We start from the raw sequence: 27,284 nt of genomic DNA on the forward strand, positions 1-27,284 counted from the left end.
AATGGAGCTGATCACTCAGGGCAGTCCCAGGGTTGGTCGCTGAGTGCTAGGTCGCTGAGTCCCGGGTTGGTCACCGAGGAATGATCCGGAGTAGAGCTGCTCTAAAAAAAAAAAAAAAGTCCTCCTCCTTTAAGTCCCAGCGCCCTAATCTTAGGGGAACCTCGGGGCCCTGGACAGTTCCCCAGGGGAGAGCCCACCATTAGGGGGCGTCGCTCAGAGAGGCGCCCTCTCAGCGCAACACCCAGTCCTAGGGCTTCGAGCTACCCCAGCACCCTAAGGAGAGGGGGAGTGACGTGTGTGTGTGTGTGTGTGTGTGTGTGTGTGTTTCCCGGGTGTGAGACAGCGCTCTCCGCCTGCGTGTGAGTCAGCGCGCGGGGGGCTCGGCGCTAGGCGAACAGTCACGGATTCTCCACACCGCCCTTCCTGTCTGGGGTCCGGGTCCCCCGCACTGTGTGTATTAGTTGGGGACAAGTAGGGGGGTGGGATGGGGAGAGGGGAGTGTCCAGGAGAGGGTTTCTCTATGCAGATGAGAAGATTCTCGGTCCCCCACTCCATGTGGCCAAGTGTGTGTGTCTGCGCGCTCGCGTGTGTGCGTATTTATGCATGCATGCGTGTGCGTGTCTGTGTGTGGGGTGCGTGTGTTGGTGTGTCTAAGGGCGCTGGCGTCCGCGCCCGGGTCTCTGTTTGCGTCTCGGTGTTGGCGCAATCTCGTCTGGGTTCCCACCCCTGGGTGTCGAGAGAAACCCGCGTGACCGGGGTGTCCAGCTCCCAGGCGGAGTCTACATACCCCCAGCCACGTCTCCCCTCGCACCCCGCCCCGGCTGGTCAGGCGCTCCTGGGGAAGCGGCCGGCGTGGGCCAGGCGCGGGGCGCGGTGTCCCTCCCCGGGAGGGGTAAGCGAGACGGGGTGCAAGGGGCGGGCCAGGCAGGTCCCGGGCGGGGCGCGGGCTCGGGGGACCCGCGCGGCTGACGTCAGGCGACTCCTTAAATAGAGCCGGCAGCGCGCTGGGCTCGGCATTTCTCGAGGAGCCGGCACCGGGCCAGCGCCCCCGTCCGGTCCGGTCCGGTCCGCACCCCGCGAGCAAAGCAGCGCTGCCGCTAGCCGCCGGGTGACCGGGGCGCCGCGCGCCGAGCAGCGGGCGGGCATGGGGCTTCGGGCGCTGGGTGCGCTCCGAGCCCGGCGCGCGTGAGAGCCTCGGGGGAGCTCCCGCCCCGGGAGATGTGGGGAGCGCGGCCGCCGGGGCCCCGCGGAGGTGCCGCCGCCGCCGCCCCCGGGAAGCCCGGGCATGGTGTGCGCCCCGGCCGGCCGCGCCCGGAGGAGAAAGGCGCCCCGTAGGCACGAGCCGCGTGGCCTCGGCCGCGCCGCGCCAGCCCTCTAGGCGGCAGCTGGCCCGCTGGTGCCCCCCTCGGAAACCATGCCCCCCGGCTCGGGCCCATGGAGCCATGGCCTATAGGGTCCTGGGCCGCGCGGGGCCACCTCAGCCGCGGCGGGCGCGCAGGCTGCTGTTCGCCTTCACGCTCTCGCTCTCCTGCACTTACCTGTGTTACAGCCTCCTGTGCTGCTGCGACCACCTGGGCCGGAGCCGTCTCCTGGGCGCGCCCCGCTGCCTCCGCGGCCCCGGCTCGGGGGGCCAGAAACTTCTCCCCAAGTCCCGCCCCTGCGATCCCCCGGGGCCGCCGCCCAGCGCGCCCGCTGCCGCTGCCGCTGCCGCTGCCGCCGCGCCCGTCCCGCGCCTGCCGGCTCCCGCCGCCAACCACTCGGGCTCCCCGAAACTGGGCACCAAGCGGCTGCCCCAAGCCCTGATCGTGGGCGTGAAGAAAGGGGGCACCCGCGCCGTGCTGGAGTTTATCCGTGTGCACCCGGACGTGCGGGCCTTGGGCACCGAGCCCCACTTTTTCGACCGCAACTATGGCCGGGGGCTCGACTGGTACAGGTAAGGACCCCGAGCCCCTCTCCGCGACCCCTCGGCTCCTTCGAGGAGTTCCTCTCCGCCTGCCTTTTCCCTTTCTTCCTTCCTTCGGCTTTTTCTTTCTCTTGGGGTGGCTTCGGGCTGGCACGTGGGGTTCAGACCGCCAGAAGGCGTCAGCCAGAACTTGCAGAAGGGCGCGCGCGGGCGGACTTGGAAGGCTGCACGGTCTCAGGGTCAGGGAAGGAAAGAGAAGGGTGCCAAGTCTCCGCCGGATCGTGGGCAGCTCGCGTGCGCTTGTGGGGTGGGGTGCAGTGGGTGTCCAGGGAAGAGAACCTCGGGCACAACGCGCTTCTTCAGCTGGATCTTGGCAGGTCCCTCGTGGCACCTCAGGGACCTGGGGAGGGTCCCCTCAAACATGGACCGGCCTGGCTGTGCTCCTGGTACTTGGGACCATGTTTGGACTGACACCCCACCTTCGAGACTCAGCCTGAGTCAGTGGTCTTGGATTGTGAACCCTGGCATGAAGTCCTGGCCCTATTAGCTTGAGCCAATCCCCTAGAACCTGGTATGTCTGCTCCTTGAAGCAGCGGGTCTGAGTCGGGGCCCTGCCCTGTTCTCCCACTTGCAGAGTGGGGTGTGCTTTAAAGGTGTGACAAAGACTCAGTCCTACCTAAGATTCTCATCCTGCAGCCTCGATTCCCGTGACACCTCAGTGGTCTAAAGGGTCCTGGAGGCAGCTGCTGTTGTTTGGGGATGAGTCACTGCGGTTGGACTGTTGGGGGTCTGTGGGAGGTGGGGGAACGAGGGCATAGCTTCTAGAAGGACTCATCCTGCTTTGCTCTATTCTCCACAGCTATCAGAAGGTTGCCTGGCAGAGTGACCCACGTGTGGGCTAAGTCAGGGCTTTCCTGGGGTGCTGGGCTCCAGAACTTGTGGGTTGCAGGATTGTCTCCATTCTCCTTAAGTCTTAAAGACTTTGTAAAAAAAATGTCTGCATACTGATGGACCTGGGGTTGGAGAACACAGGAATTGGCCCAGCAGCTGAGGCTGGTTGTTAAAACATTGCTTTTAAAAGGGAACTGAAGAGATAGTACAGCAGGAGGGCACTGGCCTTGGATGTGGCAGTTTAATCCTGGTGCCGGGAGCCCCACCAGGAGTGATCCCCAAGTGGAGAGTCAGGAGTCAGCCCTGAGCACAGCTGGGTGTGGTCCAAAATCAAAACAAAAATTTTACTAAAGGTTATTCTCAAAGTAAACCCTTCAAGAAGTCCAGTGTTGTCAGCATATTGGACAAAAGACAAGTTCATTCAGGTGACCCCACTGGGCTCACACTAGGGGCTCTTTCAAATGCAAGGGGATAGTTGAGTGCGTTTGACCACCTTGCTGGTAGACCTGCCTCCGCCCCAGGAGTGCATGTGGCAAGGGTCAAGGGGGGCAGCACCGAGTGCTGGATACAAACATACAGCTGGTTGCCCCATTCAGTGCAGGGATGTTGTGGCACAGAGTGGTGGGTCTGGTGACCCTCTTTGTGGGCAAGGACCACTTCAGAGCCAGACTTAGCGTGAAAGAGGCCAACAGTAAACCCTGCAGCAGTCACACCCTCATGCACTGCAGGTTAGCTCTATGGAAAATCCAGAGAACATTCTAGAATTCATTGCCAATGTGAAGTGCCATCTCACTACAAAGCAGCAGGATCCCGAGCATCTAGCTACGGGCAGTGTGGCCTCTGTTCAGTACCTGGGCTCTGACCCAGACGTTGTATCCCCTTCCCCACCTCTCACTTCCCCACCACACAGCTACCTCCAGCTTCCTTCCTGGAGCCCGTGTCATTCAGGGATGGCTGCTTCTTATTTTTAACTTTGCCATGTGTGATTCTAGCCAGCTTAGCTGTGAACCTTCGAGATGGGAGCGTGCCTTTTTTTTTTTTTTTTTTCTTTATAGCACATTTGGATTCTGCTAAAATTCTCAGCTAAGTCTTGCGAGGTTTTATTTAACATCAAGCACTCTGACAACTCTTGTTTCTCTCCCCCTACTCCCCATCTCAGGGTCAGGATTACCCCACCCCCCGTTTAGGTTTCTAAAGCAGATTAGTCTCCTTAGGGTCCAGCTCTTGTGGCCCCATTCCCAGCCTTTTGGAAGGAAGAGGCCTGGGAGCCCAGAGCCAAGACAGCGTTCTGTGGTCTCTGCTTCTTTCCATGCAAAGCCACCTCCCCAGTGTCCGGGGCTTTGGTCGGAGATTTGCCTTTGGTGCATAACGTAATGCTGCACAATTTGGATGCTATTGCCATCATTTCCAGAACTCTTCTCTGTATGCTTTATCCCTTATTATCTTCCCAGTAATATGCATTATGCATTAATTGCAGAAATGATGTGAATCTCTGAGATTCTTTCAAACCCACTTCCTTATTGTGTTCCTGGACTCTGAGTCCTGGACAGAGATTGTCATACTTGGAGAGTTTGTCTTTCTCTGCCCAGCACCCTTTTGATTTCAGAGATGTGAAAACTTCACATATCCTCCCTCTAAAAAAGAGAGAGTGGATGGCACTGAAGACTATCATTGCCTGGCATTCACCATCCCATAAGGGTACAACCCAACAGTAGGTGCATTTCCTTCCCAGTGCTCCACACCGCTGCTGGCCACTGCAATGACTGTCTCCCATGCAGACGTGACCACAGAGCCCTGACACCCACTTTGAGGGCTGCATGCCCATGGTGGCACACAGAAAGCAGTGGCAGTCTGAGCTGCCCACGCACAAGCCCCCACAGAACTTCTTGGTTTCAGAAGCTCCAGGCCAGGAGGACAAATGCAAGTGAACAGCTTTGCCCGAAGCCTCAAGAAGGGATCCTTCCAGCTGGTGGGGCTAAAGCAGGAGACAGTGACAGAGCCAGAGAACCTTGGGCCTGGGAGACCCAGAGGCAAATGGCACTTTCCTTGTATCAAACCTGAATCCACTAGTGGGGACCCCTTAGGCAAACCCAGCTTTTCTTCAGCGAGTCTCTCCCACTTGCATTTTTCTGAGAGCCTTGTCCATGTACCTGGCTTAGTGCTGCCTGTTTCCTCCCAGGTTCCCTCTGGACCAGCAGTCAAAGGCACCTTGTTCTTTGGCAAATCAGCAAGGTTAACACTGAGGCTGACATGAGGGACCCAGGACCTGCTTTCAGATGACTCAGAAGTAGTCACTGAGATGCAAACAGATATATGGTATGTTCCCAGCTGGAGTAGGTCTGGTGGTCGCCATAGAAGCAACTCGTGTAGTGACTGAACAGGGTGGCTCTAAGGCAGGACAGTGCCCTGGAGAAATCTGATTTTTTCCACTGCTCAGTCCCGTGCTCATCTCTGCCATTTTCATAGAGAACATGCCCCAGCTGTTGTCATTCAGTGAGGCAGAGGAGTGATTCGTTGTTGGAAAGCTGGTTCAGGCTAGAGTAGAAAGACTTGTGACCCTGAACTTCCTTCTTTCCTTGCCACTTGAATTTTTTTTTAATTTTCTTTTCTTTTTTTTCTTCTCTTTCTCCCACCTGTCTTTCTTCCCTTCTTCCTTCTATTGAGTCAAAGGCCAGTTCAATTTCTGGGTGGCCATTTTCTCACCTTGACAATGGGAGTCAGGTATCTGACCTTTACTCTCAGCCCAATGGTCTAGAGCAGGGGTCCTCAAACTTTTTAAACAGGGGGCCAGTTCACTGTCCCTCAGACCATTGGAGGGTCTGACTATAGTAAAAACAAAACTTATGAACGAATTCTTATGCACACTGCATATATCTTATTTTGCAATGAAGAAACAAAACAGATACAACTACAATATGTGGCCCGAGGGCCATAGTTTGAGGACCACTGGTCTAGAGATAGTACAAGGGTTTAGGCACTTGCCTTGCAGATGGCTGACTCTGGTTTGTTCCCCAGCACTGCATATGGTTTCTGGAAATTTCCAGGAATGATCCTTGAGCACAGAGCCAAAGGTGAGCCCTGAGCACAGAGCCAGGGGTGATCCTTGAATACAGAGCCAGGAGTGAGCCATGAGCACAGGACCCAGGAGTGATCCCTGAGCACAGAGCTAGGTATGATGCCAAAACACAGCACCAAGAAGCTCTGCACACTGCAGGGAGTGGTTCAACTTTCCACAGTGCTTTGAAAATCAAGTAAGGAGATAGATATGTAAAGGCTCCTCCCCCAGTGACTGCCCTATCTCGGAGACATTTACCAAGGGTCTGGTATAAAACAGACTATTCCATACTAACTGTCTGCGGGAGTTATGAGCACATTAACCTGGTGGTTTGGGAGTCTCAGGGGAAAGCTGAGTTTTGTCTCCAATGCTCTTGATTTTGGAAGTTTCTGAGATGGCAAAAGGCATGTGGAGGGGTGCAAAGAGGGAGTGAATCTTCTCCAAGTACACCGAGATGCCAACGAGAGGGAGTTAATACGTGATAATTGCCTCCGTGTTTGGATGTCGAGACTTTGATAGATGAGCCTGTTTTGTGCGCTGTAGATGCCACTTCGCAACTCAGCTTATTTATTTGTTCAGCCTCAGTGGTGTTCTTGGGCGGTTATAAGGCAAAGACAACAGTTACTTGCCTGGGAGGCAACAGTCTGAGAAGGAAAGAGAATTAAAAGCACAGATCAAGGTCTAGCACCGAGTGCAGCTCATTTCAGCAGAAAACACACATCCCAATGACAGAGCTGAAAGATAGCAAGGCAAACTTTTAGGGAAAAATAGAACCAAAGTGGAAGGTGAGGGGTCTTAGGATGGCAGAAGACTTTATCTGTCTTAAACTGGCCAGTGTGAAGCACAGTCCTATGCATGGGCAGAGGGAATATATGCCTGTGTGTGCATCCCATGCGTGGTTCCAAGGCTCGCACATGTGCAAATCTTCACTCACCCTCTTCCTGCTTCTCACATGTGGATGAAATGAAACCATCAAGTCTGCATATCCCCATCCATCTTCCACTTTGTCAGCCACGCAGCAGCGCACCAGTGAGACAATCGTTCATTCCAGCTGCGGCATGAATTTGTCAGCACCGGTGAACGATCCAGAACATGCAAACACAACTGTCAGGGCTCAGGAAGCTTTTTTTTTTTTTTTTTTTTTAAAAAAACAGCCTTCTTTCCTGAATCTCACTTTGGAACTTAGGGAGACCGTGAAAGAGCTGGCCCTTGCTCCAAAAACCTTTAATATGAGGGTGCATATAGGTAGAGGAAAGACCCCAATAGTCCCAGGCTTTTCCAGTGGACACATATGGAGAAAGTTTTGGGGGCGATGGTCACATTTGGAAACATCCCTTATTGTTGATTGCAGGAAATACTTTTTTTCTCACATCTCCAAAAGGAGTATGTGTCTGATGAGGGCTGATCTTAGAACTTGAGCAGTGTCACATTGTGTGGACACTGCCCCCACCCCATCTGTCCTTCTGACTGAGGAGTCCCTGGCTCATTGGGGCACCCAGAATGTCTGCACATCTCTGCTGTCCTCCTTCTTCAGATGGGCCAAGGAGGAGCACAAATCACTTTCAAGCCCTTGTGGTCATCCCTTCCACTGCCCTCAAAATGTCTCTCCTAAAATGAGCCACAGAGCAAGCTCTTCCTGGGGCTGCAACCCGGAGTGGCCAATTTCAGGCACACCCCAAGAGCCCATAACAGGATGGAGGTAGAATCGCTGGCTGGCCAGTGTCCTTTCTGACTTGCTTCCAGCAAGCAGAGCTGGAAGAATAGAGTTTAGAACTCTTCCCTGAGGCTCAATGTCTTTGACTCATTCCTAAGCGATCGAGTGACAGAGTAGGGTTAGGGAGTGGAGGTGGAAATGCCAATGGAGTCCACTGGAGTCCACTGGAGTCCACGGGGTCCACTTGAGGATTGAGGTGTTTCTCTCTAGGCAAGGACTCTGCTGTGGGGTCATGGACTAGATAAACCCCAGCATACTGTGGTTCTGAGTCAATCTGGAAGGTTCCACCACCCCACACCTGTAAGCCTTCTTATCTCCTCCAGATCTAACTCCAAGTAGGAATAATCCACTTTGTTGTCAAACGCCTACCATTTGCCAGGTTCTGTGCCAGGTTGCTGGAGGCTGATTCTGCTGCCACTTTGTTCTCCGAATGGGCTGCAGTGATAGCATGAAGTGCTTTGTAGTCCATGGACAGCCTGGAAAGATGGGTAAAAGACACCAGCGAGTGGAATTAACTTAGTTTAGAAGTGATTGTGGCCTGTCAAGCCCACAGGCTATTGGCCAATGCTACAATTGATTGACAGACCTCCTGGGCAGGGGAGCCACTTAGGGCCTCTGCTGATATGAGTCTGATTCTCGTGGACCTGGGACACCAGTCATGTTATCTGGGGCTCAAGCCTCATATTTGAGTTCCTGTGTGCACATCCATTCAGGGTGTCTTCCCAGCTTTGGAATCAGAAATGCTTTCAGTGAGTTCGTCCAAGGGCTCATTCACTAGTTCCTCCGGGTGCTCCCCAAGTTCAAAGCTCAGGACATCTAAGCCAAAGTCCGAAGTTTCAAAAGTCAAAATTCAAGTTCGGTCTGGAGGTCATAATTCAGAAAATCAGTCCATTTAGATAAACTTTTTCTTCCTGGTCCATTTCCAATCAAGGCCCTCCATCAATCTCTGAGGAGGCTGAGGTCTTTGGAAAATGGACATTTTGCAAAAAAGTCTCAGTCCTGGGCCTTGGATGGGGGTGATCCAAGCTTCCACTTCCCCTTGGGCACTGATCCCTCTGCCCTCAGAAGAGGTCTCTGCCATCTTTGAAAATGGCTCCATGTGGTGGCCCCAGGTTTTGGGCTCACTCCAGCTGAAAAGAACCAAAATCAAACTCAAGAACAGAAATCTCACCATGATCGCTGTCCTTTTGGGTCTAGGGTTCAAATCCATGTTCAGGGCGCCAGCTGTAGAATATAGCCCTTTGGATGGGTTTGGATGGTGGTAGATGGTGATGGAGGGATGAGAGGTCTTTCTCCTCCAGCCCAGGACTATGTGTTTCCAACCCCCTTCAACCTGCAGGTCTGCAAGTTCAGGATAGCAGCGGGTAGAAAACTCATAGGCAGGCAGACAGGCTTCTGGAGATATCATCTTTATTCATGGTCCTATCCACTAGGCTAACCATTAAAGCATGTTCTCTTCAGCTAGCCCTGCATCTTAGCTTCTCTCTGCCATCTCCTCTCCAACCATCCTCCTCCCAAATTCCCTTTTGCCCCTGAGGCCAAACCTTTTCCTTACCTACCAAAGACCCCACCCAGAAATGGGCAGGTCTTTCTTGTGGGTAAGGTTACACAGAAAGAATGGGGGATGGGGTTACAGAAAACTAGGAGTCTATATGGGCCATGTAAGAACTCACTGCTACCCCAGATGTGGCATTGATCCCACATTCTCTGAGGTAGTATTTTCTGATCTTCCCATAAGACTTTGGGAAGTCTTCCCATAAGACTTAGTTTCATTGTGTGCATACAAGATCCTGAAGGTGGTAGAGATAACTGCAGCTGGCAGCACCTTTACCATTATTTTCCTCTAAGTTTAGTGGTAGGGAATGCATTGCAGCATTGTAATTTGGAGGTCAGGGGTGGCAAACACGCGGCTCTGGAGCCGCATGCGGCTTCCGGCCAAAATGAAGGCGGCTCTTTGCCTCTTATCATTCTTTTGTATCCTGTGGCTCTTTGCCAAGTTTGGATTTTGTTATGCTGCTTCTGAGGAGGGACCTCTGAGCAGAGGTCTCTGAGCACGGAGTTCCACCCCCAGGCTGTGTCATCCTGTCTCCCATCCCTTGGAGACAACTGCACAGGCCAGCAAGTGGGGGAACCCATGTGTCACATGTTGGGTCACATCTTGCCATTAGTTCTTAGTGTGGAGGACGCAGCACACCCTCACCATCACTGCAGGATTTTTACCTTCACTCAAAATGGCAAAATGCAATATGTGTTTAATAGATTCTTGTTAAAATGATATGCTTTTGTGTGAGTGTTTGTCTGTTTTGGCAGGTCACTACGTGTTGTGGCTCTCTGACTCTCACAGTTTAAAATTTTGGCTCTTTGTGTCGAACTTGTTCGCCACCCTGTTCTAGGTCATAGTGCTCAGGAGTGACACCTGCCTTAGTGCTAGAGATCAAACTTGGGCCTCCAGCATGTAAAGTCTGTGTGCTGGTCTTCTGAATTATCTCACTTTATAATTTTCCATAAGAAGTTGAATTATCCCTTTGTCTATATTATTTGGCATAATCTTTGTAGGTACATGCATAATCTTCAAAAGTGGCTATGGCTAATCAGCGGAAGTTGACTCCTCTATGCACCCCCTCGCCCCTTCACCAGGTTCTCTTTTTGTGAACAATCCCTGATCTCTATCATTATGGATCCTTCGAGAGACCTGCTGAGTTGTTTGTGAACCTAGCATGCATTGTGCAAATATAGTTAAGATATATTTTGGGAGGCCTTGGAGCCATCCATCGTGGTATTTATATATGGTTTTAGGGATTGAATCAGAGTTGATCACATACAAAGTGCCTAGGCACCTTACCTGCTATACCAGATCTCCAGCCTCTGAGATACATTTTTAAAATAACTATATTTAAAAATCTCTCTAAATAGAAAACCAGCATCATTTTCACTACAGTGATATTTAGTAGGTTTTAGTAGTACTTTAGAATGGCCAGGACTGGAGAGATAGGATAGCAGGTACAAGGCCAATCTGGTTTGATTCCATTTCATATAGTCTCCGTGTGTGAGTCCTCCTTCAAAATAAAATAACCAAGATTTCATAGGAGTTTGCAGAAAACCCAGTTTTGATACATCCAGTGATATTTCTGACATCCTTTAACGTGCTAATGATTGGAAGAAGCAAACTAAAGCAAAACCGAGAACAGATAGGAGCATTAAGGAGTATCTGTAGGGGCCTGAAAGAGAGACAGCAGGGAACACACTTACCTTGCAGCATCTTAGACAGGTTTAATTCCTGAAAACAGGTTCTCCAAAGTCTCTAGAAGTGATCCCTTAGTGCAGAACCAGGAGTAATTCCTGAACACAGCCAGGTGTGGGACCCAAACCAAAACCAAACAACATCTGTTGACTTACAGTGTTAACTGGGTAATGTAGCCTTAAGAGGAACAGAGATCTTAGAACACAGGAAGAAAATCAGTCCTGTAGGGCTATGATCATTCTCACTATTGTCACCTGCAAAAAATTCTCACTGATCTGCCCCCCCAACACACACACACACAACAAGCCAAAATCTGGAGGTTATCACCCTTGGTCTGGCTGCTGTCAAGTATGTGAAAGTTGCTGCAAAGTTTTTTTATCTAGAACTCAGCAGCTCGGGAAAGGGGACTCAATGCTTTTAAATCATTAATATTTATTTTTATTTTATTTCTTTATTTTATTGCCTGTTTGTATTTCTTTCATTCATTTTATTTTTACTTCGTTTTATTTTTACCATTTTATCTCTTGACTGCTCTTACATGAATTGTTTATTGCATTCTTTTCTTTTATTCAATGACATTTCCTTGCATTTTATTCTGAGATGTATATAAGTTTTTCAAATCTCAAGGTGCACTGTTCCTTTCCCTCCACCCTCTGCTGCCTGGCATGAAGCTTCAACATGGTGGTGGAGCAGGGCTTTGCTAGTGCTTTCCCAGCTGAATATCTCTGGAGGAAATGGAAAAGACAATGAGGCTACTTTGTTCATCCAGATTCTTCCTTTACTTCTTGTGATGTTGCATCCTGATGGGCCATCCAGAACTGGAAGCCTTTTTTGATGAAATTGCAGTTAAATGCATTGTCATTTGCTGCTCCTCCCCACTCCAACCCTACCCCCATGATACCCGCTCACACAGGCCAGCAATGTCTCTCAGTTTGGGAAAGACTAAAATTGCCTGCTTCTTATTTTACAGTTCCAAATACCAATAACACTTTCTGAAAAAGCTCCTTCCGTGGTCCTCTCAATCTAAGTTGTCTCACCGGCCCCACCTCCCTCTATTTTTTATTACACCTCATTTGATTATTGTCTGGTCATTATCACGCTTCTTAATTTTTAATATTATTTTGTGATTTAGCTCAGGAGTTACTCTGGACTCTGTGTTTAAGGGATGATGTAGTACCAAGCATCAAACTTGGGTCATCTGCCTGAAAAACCCTGCAGCTCTCTATCTGGATCTTGCTTCATACTTTTTAGCACAATCTAAACCCATCCTGTGCCAGTTTCTCTCACTGGACACACAGCTCCCTGCAAACAGGGATCTCATCTGCTCTGTTCACGACTGGATGCTCAGAGCACAGCTCAGCGCTGGGTATATGAAGGGGCTCATCAAAGAACATCGAGTGGCTGTGCTTGAGGTTTGAGGAATTGGTGCATCTCTTTCAAGGCCACACTCTGACTTGCTCCAGGGATTATTATTTTAGAGTCTACAGAGATTGGGTGAGAGAATGTAGATTTTTTGACGGTAGGGCTACCTTTGCTCCCACCCAGTACAAGTTCCATGCTACACAGATCACATTCTTTACCTGGCCTCATCAGCATGCATGGCAAAGTAACTCCCTTTATGACATTGCTAGATTTAGGGGTTTTATGTGGCTGGGATCCTTCCACAATATTATACATCATACACCATAATGCCTTTCTGTGTGATTATTAGGATGTGAATCCCACTGGGGTCCCCAAAGCTACTGGGGCATGAGGGCAATGGCCTGTGCTTTGGCAGTCTCTTTGCAGCAGGCTTCTGCTTTGATGGTTTTAATGAAGAGATGAAATCATCTAACAGCTTTCATTTTGCTCAAGTGAGAGACGTAAAGTGCAGGTAACATTTCCCAGGATCAATCCCCATTTTTCAGCAGTGGTTGGTTAAGCTCTGCAATGTCCGACCACCTCTGGCCAAAAACCATATGGAAGCTGAATTATTAATTACATGAAAAAAATGAGTGAAGTCACTGCAAAGCTCGGGTGGTGGTCAAGCCCCTGCTTTAAGTTTCCTTTCTCATATTCTTTTCTAACATAGACATCTTTTGCCAGGAATTCTGGGACAACTTGGCCAAATATCTGTCCATCATTTTTTTCTGAAGGAAAGAACTTGACTTAATGTACTTGTTCTTTCCTGCCAAGGATGAAGATGAAGAAATAGGTATAAATGACTCTGGGTGGTACTAGGTAAGAGCCATTTTTATAAGTACTCAAATTTTGGCATCATTCAAATGACAATGGAGCAAGCAAGGTTCTCTCTAAAACATGAAACTCTGAATGGTCCAGATGGCCATTTCCAAGGGAAGAAGGTGGAGAGATGGAGCTTGGTGCTGGGCTAGATTTCCACTTTGAGCCAAGAACCATGATCCAGTGTCAGGGAGCTTCCTTCCCTGGGGGAGGCAGCTGGGAGAGTCACAAATTCAAATCTGAGAGCTCAGTGGGCACAAACATGAATGAATGACTGATCATGAGAGTCAAAGAAGATGTGAGGATTTATATCCTTGGAAGGGGACAATCACTCTCTGATCCCAGCTCATTATTTCATTCAGATATTTTTAGTTTTTTTTTTTTAAGAAAAATACTTGAAATACGGTTTTTCAGAACTAGAAATTCTAATCTATAATCATGTCTTACTGATTTTCAGCTTTTGTAGAATGCTTAGGAACAAATAGAACATTCTTTGTGGGTTGCGTATTACCTGTCAACTGATATTCACACTGGTGGGTCTTAGAAACAGTCACTGCTATTTCTGTTCTCCCCTTCCAATGTACTAACATTATGAACTATGGGAGGGTCACTTTCCATCTTTATTAAGCTTTACTTTTCCTCTCTAAAATGAGGCTATTAAGCACCACCACTTCATAGGTTTATTGAATGGCAATGATTCTGTATCTTAAGTATGGGCTAGGTTTTCCCAATCTTCTTGGAATCCATTTTCCTGAACTATGCTTGGAGGAGGCTCAACTATGCCTAAGATGGTGAGCATGCCTGCAAACTGAGAGGGGTAGTGTGGTCTTTTGTCCATTGTGAGAAAAGCAGAGAGTTCCATCTGTTGGAACAAAGGGGAGAAGTACAGTGCTAAAATAACCCATAGTTGGAGAAATCTGGTTGTAGAACTAGTGTCAAAGGAAGGATCATCTCTTTGATCACCATTCCCAATTGTCGATTCTGAGCTATCCAATCCTTTGAGTTTATGATGTTTTCATTGTTCCAAACTGTGTCCCCAAGAGACAGGAGTTCTCTGCAGCTCAGCTGTTATCCCAGCTCAGGTACCATATTCAGTACAGTTTGGCGCTCTGCATCCTTCTCTGCATGTCCTTTGGCTTTAGGCACCTGGAGAAGTTTAGGGGTTCATATTTGAAAAATAAATTTTTTGCTCCACAAAAATTGAATCTACTTTCAATTCAACCCAGAGAAGGGACTAACAAAGGGGCTAAGGGATAGGTAGGGGCAGACTAAAGGTCCACCTGTAAGCATTTGTCTGTGGCCTTGAACAGTACTTGGCAACTGAAGAAAGACAGAACAACATACAAAATTGGGATAGAGGAGGTTGGAGAAAGAGTTTTAAGAAAGCAGCCACCCCTCAGATGTATGTGTGCTTTGAAACAAGGGTAGATCATTGAGAATTTTGAGAGCCTGGATGAAATTTTGAGAGCCATTGGTGAAAACTGGGAGAGACTCCATATTTGCTGTTATCTCCTGGACTGTCCGTGTAGGAGTCACTCCATAACAAAGTCCCACCCAAAGTCTGATGTGTTGTTTTCTGGCTTTTGGTCATTTGGAGTCCATCTGCACTGTTTATTTACATAGTATTAAAATCCATTCCTAAGTTTTACTTTAACATATTTATTTAAACATGAAATTTTGTCTCACCACTCTACAGGGGAATCATCACTTGCCAGAAATAGAAAGTAGTCATCAAAACAAATGCAGAGAAAACTAAACAATGCAATTAAAATTTCAGCCTGATACTTGTGCCTGGACCATGTTCGGCCTGAGGCAGCCACTTCTTTCTGTTAAAGAGAGAGATCAAAACAGTTTAGAGAGGTGTTAACTTTTTAGCACCTAATTGAGATTTTTAGCTCCATGATGTAATCAGATTATTTCCATTGAATGCAAAAGGAACAATAATTATTTTCTAATGATAGGATCAGATGTCACCAAAGTCTTCACCCTGACTTTAAATTTTTATTTTTAAAATTAACTAATGGCTTTTTTTTAATACCATTTGTGGTTCATATCCCACTTTGGGATCTCTCAACCTACACTCCCAGCCCCTTCTGCTTGGATGTCATTGTGTGATTTTTTTTTTTTTTTAAATCATACTTGGTTGTCGTGGTCCATCAACAGCTTGGGAGGGACTGGCTGACATTACAAAATCTGGGTGGTTAAAAAAGCTGTGATTCCAATTTAAATTGCAAATGGATAGGGCATCATGGGAAAAGCAAATGCAGCCATGAAACACTGGAGGAAGAACTCCAGCTATGCGGTATTTCTGATTTTTCTCTCTGGATCCGCTCTGTGTCATATCTGGACTTTGGGCATCCTGCATTTCAATATCTTTTTCTCTTGTATATTGCCTCTAGAATAATCCCCAAGTAGCTTTACAATTCTAATTTAAATGACCCATGTAAAACCTTTATTTATTGTTTCTTTTAAAATGTGACTTGAATGAATCTCCAAGGCATTGTGCCGAGAGAAAGAAAGGTTATGATTCCATTTACATGATGCTCTCATACAGACAAAACGGAAGGGTTAGAGAACTAATTAGTGGTTGCCAGGATTTAGGGCAAAGGGAGGGCATGACTCTAACAAAGCAGACAAGAGGATTTGGGGAGTGAAGGAACTGTTTTACATCCTGGCTTTGGTGGCAGTCCCCAGGATCCACACGTGTTAAAATTTATAGTCATCTACCCAAAGTCTACTGTTTAATACTTTAAACGATAAAATTAGAAGGCATAATATTGAAAAGATCTATGAATCTAGAGCTCAATTTCTAAAGATATTTTCCCTTCTCTAGAGAATATGATTCAATTCCAAATTAGTAAATCTAACTGGCTCCCCCCAAACTCTAAAGAGAAATGGAGGTTCACAGACTTCTTTAGCCTACCAAAAAGAGGCCTTTAAGAATTTCTTTTCTCCAATCAAAATCATCTACCAACAGCCTGCCTAACCTCTTGGCCTCCACAGAGTAGAAATATGCTTTGACAACCATACTCCTACCCTTTACTGTAAGGCAGTTCAGTTGGGGCAAAACATGCCCCAACCAAGGGGTGTCCCTTTTTACAGGACTTGGTAAAGAATTTCTGCTTCCTGGATCCCTCCAGCCATAAGGCTTCATTCCGCATCTCTGCAAAACCTAGGAAGCCAGGATCCTATGAACAATAACGTATAACCCAGGCATAACTCCAAGCCCTATTGTCCTGCCTGCTTTCACTATCCCTACTTGCATTCCATGGGTGCATTGTCTTCCAGTAGCTCATAACCCATGTTGATATGTAATCAGCCTTGTTGATTCATATTCATCTGCACTGGGAAGTAGATTCCTGTGAGAGTTGCCAACCAGTGAGTGAAAAGTGTTCATGGATATGGCTGCCTACATTTAGGAACCTAAAGGGCTGAAGTGGGAGGTCACAGCAGGAGAGTGACCCAGAAACAAATCAACACAAAGACAAAGAAGGGAAAAGGTGAAGGAAGTTAGGTCCTATACCCCAGAGGGTGTAGGGTAGTGTCTACCTCTCTGACCTTTCATACTCAGAATCATCCCTGGAGGAAAGATGGTTTCTTTCTTGAAAGTGGGGCATAGGCCAGAGAGTTTGGGACACATCCGGTGGTGCTCCGGGCCTATTCTTCACTCTGTACTTAGGGTGACCTCTAGAATCACCGTGAGGAGTGGCCAGGGTGGTGCTGAAGATTGATCAGGACCAGCAGAATACAAAGAAAGTGTCTTCCCCTCTGTTCTATCTCTCTGGCCCTAGGAAACCAGGAAAGATGGTTTCTTTTTGCTCACTTTGCCATCTGCCATGATTATTGGCCTCTTTGGATTCCCCCAAATCAGTCTTGTTGATTCATATTCACCTCCTTCAAAGACCCTGGTGATCACGTAGCAAATCATGTCTGACATCTGTTCTCTGCCCCAACATATCAATACTTTTACTTTATCTAATGATAATTCATCTTTGAGTAAATAAATAAGCACCTGAACAAATCAAGTTATATCCACAGGGTGGAATTCAGCATAGCTTAAAAAAAGACAAGGAAAATAGGGCTGATATGAAAAAGTTCTCAAGATTTATTGTTCAGTTAAAAATAGCAAGGTGAAAAGTCTATATTATCTTTTGTATAAAATGAGAGGAAAGAAATTACATATACGTGAATATATCCTGGAAGGGAACACAAGAAATGAATAAGTTTTCTGATCATGAAAGTGCACGGATGAGAATGGGGGAGTAGTCTTTAGGTACTTTTGAAGTTATGTGAGTATTTTCTTTGAAAAATTAAAATGGAAATTGCTCACTGTTAAAAAAAATACGTGGAACCAACCAAAGAAGTATAATGTGAACTAAATTGTACCTTGGGTTTTTAACCACTGTTAAGAATTTTGCTTTTACCAAGCTAGACAAAGCATGTGTGTACTTTATGTACCATTTTATATATAACATATATTATCATATCATTTTATTTTCTAACTTGTAGCTTCATCTAACAACATGAGACTGATATCTTCCAAGCTATTGCAGATATATTCCAAGCTATCTGCAGAATCACTTAGCATTTAGTTGTACAAACCCACTATTACTATTTATGATCTATTTACCCTCCTATTTTATGGGCATTCTCATTGTACACCCATTTTATTATTTAAAGGTAAAAATGACAGTCACAGCATTTGTTCATATTCCCTCCTCAAGCTAGGTCTCTTGCAGGAGAATTTTTGGGTTTAAGCATCTTTGAGGAGAAAAAAGAAAGAATGAATAAAATATGCTAGTTAAGAAGAAGAACAGAGAGATAGCACAGGGATTAAGTTAGGCGCATGACTTGCATGAGACATAACCAGTTCACTCCCCAGTACCCCAAGTTCCCCAGACATAGCATTAAGCAGTGCCAGAACAACCTGATAATTCTCCCCAAGATCCTGCTGATGACCTGAGCCACAAACTATCCTTGTGTCCTGGCATTAAGCCCTGGCCTGATTGACTGAGAATCATTGGTCAGGCCTGCAGACTTCCTGAGCACTGCTTGGGATACCCGCACCACATAAAGAAGGTTTTGATATACATTATCAGCTCTTTTATACCCCTATGACAAGAGCGGAAGCATTTAAATTTTCGTCCCTTAGTGGAGCTACTACAACTTGAACAAAGTTTTATCAATGCTGGACTCAAATGCTCTACTTTGTCTTTTCTGAACTAATGCTTGAAATGATCTCTTTATGATTGGAAGAATTTTGATAGCTTTAAAAAGTGGTTATTTCCCACTTGTCTCTCCTTCCTGAAACTGTTGGCTAATTGTCTTCTTGTTGCCTCTCATTTTACCATATATATTACATATGCATTTTATTTTGCAGTATCAGGTTTTGAACCTGGGCCTCACAGATGTGCTTTGCTGTTGATTCATGTCATTAACTTCCTATTAGATATTTTTCTTTCCTCTTCTCAAGATGATGCTTCATTATCAAAGAGTCTCACTCTGGTTGTAAGAGGTTGATTTTCTATTTTTAGCATTACCGTATTTTCTGGCGTATAAGACGACTTTTGAAACAAAAAAAAAGTCGACCAAAAATCAGGGGTCGTCTTATACACCGAGTATATCCCGAAAAATGTTTCAATATGCCACTAAACGAAAATTGTCTGAATATTGCCACAAAACGAATTTTCCAACTGGATCCTGTACCAATCACTGCCAGGCTGCTCGGACCTCCTCTCTAACTCAGCCAATCCAAGCAGGCTTTTTATGCATGCAAATTAGACAATGTTCTGGACCCGAATCTACACTGTCAAAAGCCTGCTCAGATTGGCCAGAGTCAGAGAGGAAGTCTATTACAGTATAACCTTTGAACCTTTGCTTGTTGTGATTGGCTCACTGTGGTACATACAGTTGCAGCACAGGAACGTTCTGTCTGACACAGCGAATATAGGCCTAAACCTATGTTTTAACTGCAAAATTAGGGGGTCGTCTTATTCGCCCAGTCATCTTATACGCCGGCAAATACGGTATATTATTTCAGATATGTTTCAGTTAGTGAATAGGCTTTAGCTGACTTTTATTTAAGCTGATGAATATTTTGCAACCAATCATTTAAACTTTTAACTGTTCTGATTACCAACATACTTAAACTTTTTCCTATAATTTATTTTATTAATTTCTATTGGCTTTTTTTTTCTCTTCTAACTCTCTATTTGATTGGTGGAGTGTTTTTGAAGCAACTTTTCTTTCTTTCTGCTACAGTGAAGTTATGCAATCTATTTCTGAGGAGTTTGGGCTTGGTTTTGCTTTTGGTTTTTGGGCCACTCTTAGCTATGCTCAGGGTTTACTCTATTTTTTTAATATAAATTCTTTATTTAAGCACCATGATTACAAACATGAATGTAGTTGGGTTTCAGTCGTTAACAGAACACGCCCTTCACCAGTGCTACATTCCCACCACCAATGCCCCCCTCCCTCCTTCCCATCCTCTGAATTTGAGACAGGCATTTTACTACAGTTATATATATTTTTTAAGTTTAGTAAGATGTTTCTGTTTCTTTCTTTCTTAAATGATAAGTGTTAAAAAAATACAGTAGTAACGGTGTGAGAGTGGCAATTGCCATTGTTTGCATAGGCTCAGCAAAATATGAGGAAAAAGGAAAAAAAAAAGCTTTGGCCTAATTACAAAGAGGCCTCACCCCTGAAGTTTTCTGGCATAAGACTGACTCTGGGCTCCAGGCATACCAGGCTGCCCAACTCAGGGTTTACTCTTGACTGCATCAGGGATCATTTCTGGTAGTGCTTGGGGACATACAGTTTGCTGGGGATCAAACTTAAGTCTGGTGGATGCAAGTCAATGGTCTGTTCACTATAAAATTCTCTGCCCTGTTGGTTCTGAGTATATATTAGTTAGCATAGACTAAACAAATCCTTGACAAAGAGTAAGGTAATGCCATGGTTCCAACCCTCTCCTGCCCCAACACTGTCTATCTAAAGATTGCCCATTATTTTCTGTTGCATGCTCTTGTGAATCTGATGTTAATCAAAATAATATGTCTATAGTTCAGACAGTTAAACACTATCTTCAAGCTGATCAGACACAGAAAGTCACTGAGTTCCCTCCTTCCCTGAAGGAAGTCAACCAATTTTGGTATTGGTATTTTGGTTCCTCTGTTTTACTAAATAAAGTATGCACAGTGCTGAGTATGTATATAAATATAAAGGAAGGATAACTATGGGAGTTAAGTTCCCATCCTTTTATTGGCCCAGCAAAAGAAGCATTCCCAAACCTCAAACAAGCAGTGTGTAGACGACATCAGGCACACAGCCCTCATGGAAATGAGTCAGAGGAGGCAGAATCACAATCCGCCACCACTTTGTTAAATAACACAATTGAATTGACCAAGGAGCAAACTCCCAAGTGAGAATAATGAGAAAACAAACAAGAGGAAAGAAGAACACATGATTTGGAAAGTAAACACAGACAAGGAATTGAGGAAAACAGCAACATTGACTTAAGCCATCAATCCAAGAACTATTCTTTGAAAAAAAAATCAACAAAACAGGCAAACATCTGTCGAATCTCATCAAGAACAAATAGATTACCCAAATAGGCAGAATGCAGAATGAGAAAAAGGATATATAATCACAAGGATTTTTTTAACTCTCCAAAGGGTGTCTTTATGATGCTGAAAAAAAAAGCCCTAGATCAAATCTAATATCTCATCCTCATAAAACACACAAGACATCTTACAGTTATTTTCCAAGCATGATTTGATTTTATTTTTAATAAAAGTTTATTGATTTACCATTGGTTTACAATACTGTATAAATCCTCACTTGATTTTTAAGAATAAATTTCAAACTAATTTTTAACCTGGCATTTCACAAGAAAAATTAGAGAAAGTGTGCATAATAAATACAACAGTTAAATGCAACCACTGAAAAAATATCTTAACCTTGAATTAAGAAAAAGGATACCCCAAAGGGACATGGAGGATGAAAATAAAAAGTGACAGTTGATGAGAACTTTGCTTCTAGGTAATGATGAAGTAATCATATATAATGTCTCTTCTACTTTAAGTTTTACACTTGACAGTCTCCTTAAAATGCATTACCACACTAACAATGGAAGTATTTGTTTATTGGGTTCTGGTCCTTAATTTCCTTTCTGTGTTTATTTAAAACTTTCTTTAGTTGTTTATTTTCATTTCTCGCTCAATTTTATGAATGATTTTTTCTCACTATTTTAACTGGAGCTCTCTGCAGATCTTATAGTATATTTCTAGGACCAGGAAAATAGCTCCATATGGTAGATCACATGCATGGGCAAGACCTTGAATTTAGTCACCAGCACTACAGAGGTTTCCAGGAACCATCTGGAAGGTACCCAAGCATCCCTGTATGTAGCCTTGATAGCTTCCAAGTATCACCTGCCTGAGCACCACTAGCCAGATTTCTACCACAAATGGCCTCATTTAAACACACACACACACACACACACACACACACACACACACACACCTCATACCTGAGAAATAACTGAATTAAAAGTTTTAGATATCCATCAGGTAAGGGGTTATTATCCAAAATATATAAGGCACTGACAGAACTTTACAAGAAAAAAAACATCTAACCTCATCAAAAACTGGGGAGAAGAAATGAACAGACACTTTGACAAAAAAGAAATACAAATGGCTAAAAGGCACATGAAAAAATGCTCCACATCACTAATCATCAGGAAAATGCAAATCAAAACAACTGTGAGGTACCATCTCATGCCACAGAGATTGGCACACATCAGAAAGAATGAGAACAAGCAGTGCTGGTGGCGATGTGGAGAGAAAGGAACTCTTATTCACTGCTGGTGGGAATGCCGTCTGGTCCAACCTTTGTGGAAAGCGATATGGAGATTTCTTCAGAAGCTGGAAGTTGAGCTCCCATAAGATCCAGCTATACCACTCCTAGGGATATATCCTAGAAATACAAAAATACAATACAAAAATCCTTTTCTCGCACCTATATTCATTGCAGAATTGTTTACAATAGCCAGACTCTGGAAACAGCCTAGATGCCCCTCTATAAATGAATGGCTAAAGAAACTATGGTACAGATACTCAATGGAATATTATGCAGCCATCAGAAGAGATGAAGTCATGAAATTTTCCTATACGTGGATGTACATGGAATCTATTATGCTGAGTGAAATAAGTCAGAGGGAGAGAGATAAACACAGAATAGTCTCCCTCATCTAAGGGTTTTGAGAAAAATGAAAAACAATTGTGATATGATTCTCAAAGACAAAATAGAGGAGGACTGGAGGGTCCAGCTCCTGACATGAAGCTCACCACCGGGATTGTTTAGTGCAGTCACAGAAATAATTACACCGAGAACTATCATAACAAAATGTGACTGAATGAGGGAAGTAGAAAGCCTGTCTAGAGTACAGGCCCGTGTGGGGTGGGGAGGAAGGACACTTGGGATATTGGTCATGGGAATGTTGCACTGCTGAAGGATTTTTATATATAATATATTTTTATTATAATATTATAATATTTTTACTTTAATATATATTTTATATATGTACATATTAAAAAATCAAAAAAGGGGCCAGAGAGATAGCACAGTGATGTTTGCCTTGCAAGCAGCTGATCCAGGACCTAAGATGGTTGGCTTGAATCCCGGTGTCCCATATGGTCCCCCGTGCATGCCAAGAGTTATTTCTGAGCAGATAGCCAGGAGTAACCCCAGAGCGCTGCCAGGTGTGACCCCAAAACAAAACAAAACAAAACAAAAAAATCAAAAAAGAAAAGAAAAGAAAAGAAAAGAAAAGAAAAGAAAAGAAAAAAGAAAAGACAAGGCCTCCCAATTCTTACCACAGGCTATGTTCTTTACACTGACCATATAGAAAGAGGAGGTACAGTAAATGCACCCCATATACACCTCAACCCAGGCCCTTTGCCTGGTCTGTATTGTAAATTGGGGGACCAAAAAAAAAGTTTTAGAGAGAAGCTAGATAGTACAATGGATTGGGCATGCCTTGCTTGCAGCCAACCCAGGTTCCACCTCCAGCACCCCACATATCCCCCCTAGTACTGCCAGGAGTGATTTCTGAATGCAGAGTCAGGAATAACAGCGGGTCACTGCAGGGTGTGGCCCAAAGACAAACAAACAAAAATTTTAGGGGAAAATCTTTAAAGAAAACCAACAACAAAAAATTAAAAACCACCAGGACTGGGAGTGATAGCTCAAGGATAAAGGGTACAAATACAGGGTCTCACATTGGCTTCCCAGCACAGCCTGGCTCTCTGAGACCCCTTTGAGAAGTGTGGATGACTCCTGAGCATCACTGTTCTGAACAGCAACACATGGCACATGGATATTCAGAGCATTGAATGGTCCGACTGGTTTACCAGGAAGCTCAGAAAGTGGTCATTGAACAGTGCTTAAGAGCCCCATCCCCAACAAAATAAAAGCAATGACAAAAACATATCTCTGATAAACTGTGTGTGTGTTTGTGTTATTTTGATGTGAACTGGATTCACTTTTTTTTTTTTTTTTTTGCAAATGATATTGTTTTATTCCCCCTTCCTGGATGCTGAGAAAGTTTTTCCTTTGGTTTAAAACAGCCCATTAGGATATGCGGTTCATGAATACATCTAACAAGTATTTAGCACTAATCTGTAGCATTCAGCCTGTCTGCTCATCTGGATTTTCTATTAAATTCTTACTAGATTTTCCTGCAATGTTTTCTAGGACTCTTATCGCCTTTGTTACGCCCCCCCCCAAGATACAAATCTCTTAGACATCCTGTTTTCATTGCCTTTGGGTCTGTATCCTGAGTTGATTCTTTTGGATTATGTGACAGTTGCTGAACTTTCTGAAGAACCTCCCCACTGTCCTTCTTGATGGCGGTACCAATTCACATGCCACCATAAAGCCTCAGGATTCTCTTCCCCCTCTTCTTCACCAACACTTGTTCTCTCGGGTCTTTTCTAGTGACTGTGAAGTGCTGAGATGGTGGTTTTGATTTGCATGTCTGTGAGCATTAATGATATTGAGCACCCTTAAAAGTTCCATTTGTATAGCCATTTCTATGGCTTCTTTGGAAAAACGTCTTTCCACACTTTTGCCCACTTTGAGTTGTATTTTATTTTTGGTCATTGATTTGTATTGATTCTTAATCTCTCCTGAATAAATACAATATAGAGAGAGTTTTGGGGGTATATCTGGTGGTCCTTAGGACTTATTCCCCCGAGCACAAAACTCACATGTGTATGTGAGGAACCATATAGAGTGAACAAACCAAGATCCGCCAAGACAGAGGATCAGAGAAATGGGACAAGGATTTAGCAAGTCCCTTAATCCCTGTCCTATCTCTCTAATCCTATCTGAATATTAGCTTCTTCCAAATTACGTGATTTGAAAATATTTTCTCCTATTCCGTTAGACTAGTTTCTTATTTGGATGGCTATTTCTCTCACCATCAGAAGCCTTAGAGTTTCATGTAGTGCCACTTCCTTGTTTTTGCTTTCCTTACTTGTGCTTTTGGTTTCATATACAAAAAAAGTGTTGCCAAGCAAGATCCATGTCAAGGAGTTCTCCCACCCCCATGTTTTTCACCTAGGTGTCTTATGATTTCGTGACTTCCATCTAAGCCTTTCATCTAGTTCAGGTTAATTTTTGTGAAGGGGTAAGACCAGAGCTCAATTTCATTTTCCTGTGTGTGGCTCTTCAGTTCCTGGCATCATTAATTGAAGAGACTATCCAGAAAACCCTTTGTTTTACTGGAGATGGAACTTGTGAATCATTCTGACAACCAATTGCAAATGTTTTAAAAGCTTAACTGTGACACTCATTTTTCCTAATTTTCATACTACCATATATATCAAAAAGGCAAATTAGCATGTTTCCTTTTCACTCAAGTAGAGCTTTAAAGAGGGCTTTACAGTTATGTAACTCTCTCACTGAGAAGCAAGTCATTTCATGGAAGAGAACACTGAGAAATTGAACAGAGTGGTCCTAAGTAGGGGCTCTGGACACAGGCTCGACTCTCATGTCCTTTGTGCAAGCTGTTTCATTTCTCTGCACCTCATTTCTCCCATTCACCAAGCCATGTAAGAACTACTTTCTACTCAGAGGTAAGGCAATGCTCAGAAGGAGACCCACTCATAGCAAGTTCTTTAAAGCTGTCTTCCATTTTAACATTATTATTGTTGTTAAACAGGGTTTTTTTTGCTATTGATTTCACTTGACACCAGTTCCATTACAAGCACTCATCAATTGCCTATTATAGATTTCATCACACTGATTCATTTCCCCATAATCTATAGTCAGGAATAGAAAGCCACTGTACTATCACACAGTGCTTAGAGTATTTGCCTTGCACACAGCCAACCTGGGTTCTATCACCCGCCCCCTATGGAACACCCTTAGCACTGTCAGGAGTAATCCCTGAGTGCAGGCAGAGCCAAGAGTACTCCCTGAGCATCACCAGGTGAGTCCTCACAAGTACTAAATAAATAAATAGGTATTTTTCTAAACCCTGGACCTCCTATATCTTTATCATCTGACAGATTTACTTTCTCTTAGTCTGAGGATCCATGTGAAAGGCATTCTCTGTCTCTGGAAATATCAACTAGCCTGAATTTACTGTAGAGAAGTTCTGAGTGAACCTTGATTCCTTTGGTCTCTGGGAGCTGTGCCCTCCAGTCTCTTTTGAGTTTGGAAGCTTTCATGTTTAATGGAGGTGAGCTATTACAGCAAGTGCTGCAAAATCAGTGCCTGATTTGATCTACCTTCAGTTATTTTCATATGTTTCTTTTAATTGATTTGGGGGGCTATACCCAGCAGTGCTCAGGGCTTACTCCTGGCTCTGTGTTCATTCCTGGTGAAGCTCAGGGCACCACATGTGAAGACTTCTAAGACGTTGTGCTAGGAGAACTGGCTTCCACAACTGCCTTGAAACTCAGGGCAGAGCCTAAGGAAAATAGCATCACAATATATACCTGCTGATGGGCTTAAAAAGAAGTCAAGCACTTTAGCTGTTTTCTGTCCAAATTTGGGAGGGACAATCCCATGGCCAGGAACTAAGCTGACCACCAGGGTATTTCATTGTAAGCAGCACTGTTCACCAGGGATAACTTAACAATGGCCTGAAGGTACTCACTTTCTTAGGTTAGGAATGATCTGAACAGAGCAGCAGGTTGTCGGGCCCATCCACTCTCTTGCTAAGTGGAACCTATGTGAATATAATGGGTTCTAAGTTCTCAGAGCTTCCGGTTGTCCCCTCCAGGAGGAAGCCCCTTGCGACATACTGGATAGAGCTATTTCTCCAAGCTGTCACTCTACTGTTTAATAAGCCCAGACCTTTAGTGGCTGGAAGATAGTGGAGTGGCATGGATCAGCCTTGATTCCCCCTGGGCATGAAAGATGCTCAAGAGCCCTTTACCAGGAGGGAAAGAAATCTTGATTCAATACTGGTGTCCAAACAGCTCTGTCCTGGGATCAAGAAACCCTCTATTCTAATTCCAATAAATACACCATCTTACCCTCAACTCTAGGAGAGATGCTGTGCTCTTCTAGGATTAGTCTCAGTATTTATAGAATCAGTGATTTAGTGTATATTTGTGTCTTTAAGAGAAGGGGTTTCAGGTGATACATCTAAAATGGCTTGGGGTGGATTGTAGTCATGTTACCTACTTCAAGACACTGTAAAATGGCATTTCCACTCCTTCCCTATTCCCTCATTCCAGCAGAGTCAAGAAGATAGTCTCAATGTAATGTCCTTAGTCTCCAGCACCCTGTCAGAGGTCATCTTGCCCCCACTCCCGTCTGCATTTGTATGAGTACCTGCATCTTCCGACAAGAGATGATGTCTCTTTTTTGTGTCCTTCCCTGCCAAGCTATTTGTTGTTACTTTTGTCGCCGTGAATGGGGGTCACCCATGCTTGGTTGCAGTTTGCCAGATATCATGACTTCATTGTGAGACCAAGAATGACCAATTACAGTGCTACCAGGGTCATACTCAGCATGGAGAGTTGTGCCAAGGATTCACTTTGGGGCCTCATGTCTGCAAGGCAGGTGCCCTACCACTGAGCTTTCCCAGAACCCCCAAGAACTAGCTGTTGGCAGTTCTCACAGGTTTGGGGAAAAACTCTATTAGAGTTTTATAGATAAGTCAACAAAAATTGCTTAACTTTATTTTTAGGAATCATTTTAACACAGGCCATTGTTAATGAGATACAGTCTGGCAGTACAT

The 27,284-nt window shown here is 44.9% G+C and overlaps 1 protein-coding gene and 1 non-coding gene across 2 annotated transcripts in view; both read left to right on the forward strand.

Annotated features, from left to right (window-relative positions):
• Positions 1-1,273: 1,273 nt before the first annotated feature.
• The window catches only part of HS3ST2 (heparan sulfate-glucosamine 3-sulfotransferase 2), a 105,409-nt gene continuing 79,398 nt past the window's right edge, over positions 1,274-27,284 (forward strand). The window contains exon 1 of the mRNA XM_049789533.1: positions 1,274-1,933. Coding sequence (XP_049645490.1) covers positions 1,443-1,933 — 491 coding nt within the window. The 5' untranslated portion in view covers positions 1,274-1,442. The remainder of the gene's footprint in view (positions 1,934-27,284) is intronic.
• On the forward strand, positions 22,883-23,015 carry LOC126031960 (small nucleolar RNA SNORA51). Its single transcript, XR_007503763.1, has one exon. It is a non-coding gene; the product is annotated as a small nucleolar RNA SNORA51 (small nucleolar RNA).

Source organism: Suncus etruscus, chromosome 15 (genome assembly GCF_024139225.1).
Source record: "Suncus etruscus isolate mSunEtr1 chromosome 15, mSunEtr1.pri.cur, whole genome shotgun sequence".
Classification (NCBI taxonomy): domain Eukaryota; kingdom Metazoa; phylum Chordata; class Mammalia; order Eulipotyphla; family Soricidae; genus Suncus; species Suncus etruscus.